Here is a 6,255-nt window from a genome sequence, read left to right as displayed (position 1 = left end):
ATAGCCGCTTGTTACGGCTAGACTTTCGTTTCAAGTAAACTTGTTTCTTCTACTCATCCCCTTCCAATTGTTTCCCATTTCATCTCTTCTAAATTGGAGAAAATTAAATTAAATGAATTTTGATTGAAATAATATTTTTCTTTTGTTTTTATAATTAATGTGATAAGTAAAACATATAAGATAAGAAAAAAATTGTAATGATGATTCCACAAGCAACAACAATCTAACCTCATCTCTCTTTCTTCCCTTAATTTATTCTCTTTTCTTATTTAACGAGATTTAGAAGATTCTTTTATCAAATTTATTTAAAATATCTTATAAATTCATATATTTTTAGAATTTCTAAGATGTTTGATTTTATTTTGATATAAGCAGTTGAAGTGTTTGAATAAAATAAATTATAAAATTTAGAAGATGTTAATAATAGCAATGTTCAAAATTGAGAAAATTCATTATATGCTATGAATAAGTTGGAAACTCTTTTACTTCGTTTAAAGAAACTCGTAAACTCATAACATCTAATTTTTAGATTTTATAAGTATTTTTTTCTAAAAAATTTACCAGACACTTTTTTTATTTTATAAGCTCTCAATCATCTTATAAAATATATACAAGAGTTTATAAACGCACCCATGCATCCTCTTAATTCTAATGATGGTTAAAAATTTAAAGATACATGTTTCGAGACTATGTAGCATTAAGATATTATAATTTATTTTACAGTGGTAGAAAAAGAATTTGAATAGTTTCAACCCTAATCACCGTTAACAGACAAGACATACCCTAAAACATAATTCACTTAAAAGGATCGTTTAAAAAAATATTTATAAATTACCCATCACTTGCATGTCTTATTGGAAGACTAAGTTTTTATCGATTCTTCAATTTATTGAAATAATAATCATATAAACATATAACAATCATCAAGTTTTATATTTTAGTAATTCTAAAATTATCAAGAAATCCAATAAGATGACTTTAGTTAACAAAAAATAATAATAATAATAGTTTGAGTTTACACTATAACAAAGAGAAGGATATTTTTGAAATAATCAAACATTTTTTGTATTGCACTACAAGGAAAGTATGATTAGTTAGTAAGTGTACTAAACATAAATGATGTATCTTGCATGTAATACACCATATATAAGAGATGTGGGGTTTTGGAATTTTGATTTATAACCAATTAATATATTCCAATAAGGACAAGACCTTGTTTCAGTATAATTTTTTTTTCCTTTTTTCTAGAACCATCTAAAAAGGAATTTTTTTTTAATACTATGATGAAGAAAATTGTGAAACAACTTCAGAGTATAAAATTTATATATTTTTCATAATTTTTCCAATATAAGTAAATGCCTAAATATTTTTAAATTCGATACATAAGAAAAATATAAAGTATACAAATTTTAGTCTTGCATGTTAGGGGTAGTGCCCAAATTCTAGAATTACGAAGGTTGCAATTTAAATCCCTTATTATTTTAGTTTATGTCCGTTGCAGCCTTTTCGTGGAAATTGGATCTAAATTTGATCAGAAAATTAGAAATGCCATGAGAATTCAGAATTTTTCAGAATATATTTCATTTATTGAATATAATTAAATAAACAAATATATTATTTAATTAAATTCCAAAAGTATATGTCATTCTGATTCCCTGCTGAACAACAGAGGTCTTAGAGGCTTCAATTATTTGTTGATGTTTGAAAAACTAATATGCAATTATGCATGCAAATCATTTAGTTGAAGTATGCTGTTGAGGGTTTTTTTTTTTAATAAAAAAATTGGAAAAGAGGAGAAATTGATGATAAATTTGCCAAAAGAAAAAATAAAATTAGATAATAGGAATTCTTTGTCAACCCAACTGGCAATAGAAAATTTAAGTTTTACTCAACATGTGGAACCCAGAGTATCCCGCTTGCAAAACTGCCCTAGCATTGGAGCGTAAACTCCACGCTCCCAAAAAGAGCTTCATGTACCCAAAAGCTTTTGCGTATTTCCGAAAGAGGACAGGAGTTCTGCTCAAATTACGGAAGCTGCCACTGAGACTCCCCCCTCCTTAAGTACGCCTCTTCCCTCCATTCTTCCTCATTCCATCCCTTTCTCTCTCTCTCTCTCGCACCACCCACTCCCATTCCCCTGTTTCTAGTGAGAAAAAATGGCTCTCTTAGCTGTAATAGTCTGCATTGCTTCCCTTATTTCAGTTTTGCAACCACCGGCTGAAGCCAGGATTCCCGGTGTCTACACGGGCGGAGGTTGGCAGACCGCCCACGCCACCTTCTACGGTGGCAGCGACGCCTCCGGCACCATGGGTACGTAGCCAGTTAAAGCTCTAGCTTCAGATTAACTAGACAAAATCAACATAAATGATGAAAATCTTAAGTGCATTGTGGTTACAGGTGGGGCTTGTGGGTACGGGAACCTGTACAGCCAGGGCTACGGAGTCAACACGGCGGCGCTGAGCACTGCTCTGTTCAACAATGGGTTCAGCTGCGGCGCGTGCTTTGAGATAAAATGTGCTATGGAGAAGCAATGGTGCCATGCCGGCAGCCCCTCCATCTTCGTCACGGCCACCAACTTCTGCCCGCCGAACTACGCTCTGCCCAACGACAATGGTGGGTGGTGCAACCCTCCCAGGCCGCACTTCGACCTCGCCATGCCTATGTTCCTCAAGATCGCAGAGTACCGCGCTGGCATTGTGCCTGTTACTTACCGCAGGTGAAGCTTCTCTCCTCATTCTATGTGCTCTGTTTTTCCTTCGCTTGCTCTGTTTTTTTTGTGCTTCTCTCCTCACTGTGCTCCGAGTCAGGCGCTTTGTTACTCTCTTTATTGCGCTTTTCTCTCGATTTTCGTCTCTTTTTTGAGGATTAAGCGTAGCTTCATGCAGTAGGAAACTTCTCTTACATACCACATTGAAATCATATACAATTCATTATAGGACAAATGTTATTATATTTCTGTCTTTGTTTTTCTTTTGCACATAAGCACTCATCTCGCACACCTACAATTCGAACTCAAAACTTTCAAACACAGAACTTGAATTATGAAAACTAGATTGTCCCTTATAGACTATGTTATTTCATTACACCCAATTGGTAGTAAAAATATTCATGAAGCCATACCCATCTTATATTAATAAATTAACCTCGTAGTATAGAATATGGGACCTAGTATTTAAGGTCTGCAAATAGTACAAGCGATGATGTAAAGAAGTTAACTACTCTGTTTATTCTTTTGTACTACTTACAGAATTTTAAGGTTGTCTTTAACAAAATTGATTAGAATAGTTAGTGGTCACTACTTAACAATTTGGACATTTGGTAAGCAGCATGGTCCTCTTGGTTGAGAAACCTTATCTTTGAGGTGGTAGAAACACAAATGTTTGTGATATATCTCCCCCACATTCTACTTTGAAAAATGCATACAAATTCCGAAAATTTTAGCCCAAATCCGACTCGGTCAAATTTGAATCAATTATATGTCAAGTGTAATACACTTATTGTGTGATTAATATACCATTTGAAAAAATGAGAAATTACATAGAAAGTATAACACATTTGCCCAAATCTGGTTGGAGTATGAATTTTTCCTTAAAATAGCCAACTACTTGTGCAACATTATGTGTAATATTATTATATTGTATAGTTACGTCATTTATAGATTAGTTAGTTACTAAAGTCTGATAGATAATTTCCATCATTTATAAATGGTACATAGCTTTACTTTTAAATTATAATTTAATTTTTATTATATTATAAAAGAGGAAAAACTGCGTTAATTATATATGAATGCATTCAAATATGATACAAGTCAAAGTAGTTCATCTCAACCTCTCAAGGGTTTTAAAGGAAGATGTAGTTGGGGGTGTGAACATTTCGCAACTGCGATTCCAAAAAACTGCCCGCATTAGTTATAGTTGCACTTGCACATGGTTAAGCGCAGCACGGTCAAAACGCTATTTAAGTCCGGGCAGACGACGTCGTGCCAAGGGTATTTAAGATGTCTGGGACCAAAACATACCACGTGAGAGTTCGTTAGTACCAGGGCCCACTTAGTCACCTGTTCACTTCAGCCACTATGATTACGCCACATCTGCACCGCTCATCCAGGCACAAGTCAAACATCAGACCGTAGGTGTTGGTAACCACAGTCTCCAACGTATGTTATTGTTAGATGTGAAAAGACCTCGCCGTACTGCCTCCTTATCCTTTATTCCCGCTCCGCGTTACTCGAGAATGTGAGAATTCCCAAGGCCTAAATGGACTTTTGACAATTGAGGTGGGATTTTGCTTTTTGGTGCAGGGTTCCATGCAGGAAGAAGGGAGGCATAAGGTTCACAATCAACGGATTCCGCTACTTCAACCTGGTTCTGATCACCAACGTCGCGGGCGCGGGGGACATCGTGAGGGTGAGCATCAAGGGTTCGAGGACTGGATGGATGAGCATGAGCCGGAACTGGGGCCAGAACTGGCAATCAAACGCCGTGTTGGTTGGTCAGTCACTCTCCTTCAGGGTGACAGGCAGTGACCGCCGCACCTCCACCTCATGGAACATCGCCCCCTCCAACTGGCAATTCGGCCAAACATTTGTGGGAAAGAACTTCAGGGTTTGAAACAAAAATTTGCCGCGTCATTCAGCGATTTTACCGCACCTTAATTTTTGAGACTAGTTGTTGTGTTAGTGGGGGTATAATTGTATGTTTGTGGGGATTTGCAGAGGAGAATGAAGGGGTGGTGGTTTCGCTTTTTTGACTTATTGGAGCAAAGCGGTGGGGGTGGGGGGTACGTAGATGAGGAGAAAAAGCTGAGGCGGCTGCACCAAATACTGTAGCCCGCAGCTTATTTTAAGTTTTTAACTACTCTTATAAAGTAGTATGTGATTTGTCTAAGGAGTGTGTAATTGTGTATCTCTAATTATATTATATATAGCTCTATAATTAAATGGAGATGGATTGGTTTTCATTTGTATTCCATCAATTCCTCTCTCAATCACTTTTTGCATTCAAGGGGTTTGGAAGCAACATGAAACAATAGAATAATACCAACAAAGAATGGTAGAGGACAAAAGTAGCAATCACCCAATTTACACAGCATAAAATCTGCAAACACTGTAACTTTGCAACTTATCTTCATCTGTTCCACAAACAGAGTGAGTAGAAGAAGTCTAAAGCTGTCAGCACCAAGAATCAAAAGGAATCCCAATGCCACTCTTCTAAAGTTAAACAACAATCAAAACATATTTTCAGTGTTTTTAATATATATTAAATGTTATCTTTTTATAAAACATTCCAAACATATTTATAGAAATCTATAGACTCAGCCCACCAAACCCCAACACGAAAAATAATAAATTGTTCCCCACATTACAAATAATTATACCTTAAAAATTACAAAAAATCAATATTTTTTTATCTCGATCAAACAAAATTAATACCAACTTAGATTTTGATCATAGTCAATCAAAATCTGTCATGAAAATAGTTATGGTCAAAACATTCACCATAATTCTTGATTATGTCTTTAAAAACAACAGTTATATAATAGTCGTCACATAACACTGATTAATTCCTACAAATATGTGATATTTCTCATTTGTTTAATTTGTGAATAGTAGCATCTGCAATTTTGTTGACATAGGATTCTACAAATTGTTCATCATAAAAATCAAAGTTGACGATGGCCATTGGATTCCATCAAATAGTTGAAAAGGTGGGGAAATGTGATGCTTTGGATACCTGCGTATGGAAACCATTGTTCAAAAGCTCGGAGTTTTCTTGGACAACTGTCCCAACAATATTCCCAATCTATTCACCAGAATTGAATCCATATATATGAAATTTAAAATAATCAAAATTAGTGTAACAATAATAAAACGATTATATGCCAAAAGAAAAAAAAAAGAAGAAAATAGCAAATTAATTTCTTCATTTCAGAAGGGTAAAATAGTATCTTGTAATAAGTTTCATTTCATTGACCAAGATATTGAAAATATTTTTTTCTATACAACATTGCATTGATCATTGACGCAGACTGAGATGTTGTGAATGGGATTGGGCCTTAATAATCGATCAACATTACGTATATATATTAAGATAATATTGATTAATTGTGAGCATTAAATTCATGGGTGCATGGAGATTTATTTGGGCCAATTTTTTGAGGTTTCTTTTTCTGTAACTGGGCTTTAACAAGTATTGCTCAATCTCATCAATTATTTGGGTTATTTTTTTCTGAAAAATTAGAGAGAACTCGCGAGGG

General features: G+C 34.8%; 1 protein-coding gene across 1 annotated transcript; it reads left to right on the top strand.

Moving 5' to 3' along the window:
• Window positions 1-2,085: 2,085 nt before the first annotated feature.
• On the top strand, window positions 2,086-4,959 carry LOC105170419 (expansin-A6). Its single transcript, XM_011091176.3, has 3 exons — window positions 2,086-2,310; window positions 2,398-2,716; window positions 4,301-4,959. Exons 1-3 carry the CDS (start codon window positions 2,157-2,159, stop codon window positions 4,608-4,610), a joined length of 783 nt encoding a protein of 260 aa, XP_011089478.1. The 5' UTR covers window positions 2,086-2,156; the 3' UTR covers window positions 4,611-4,959.
• The last annotated feature ends 1,296 nt before the right edge of the window (window positions 4,960-6,255 follow it).

The sequence above is a fragment of the Sesamum indicum genome, linkage group LG9, assembly GCF_026168435.1.
Source record: "Sesamum indicum cultivar Baizhima isolate 11 linkage group LG9, ASM2616843v1, whole genome shotgun sequence".
NCBI lineage: Eukaryota > Viridiplantae > Streptophyta > Magnoliopsida > Lamiales > Pedaliaceae > Sesamum > Sesamum indicum.
Note: the sequence above shows the minus strand (reverse complement) of the source record. Positions and strands in the feature narration are given on the sequence as shown.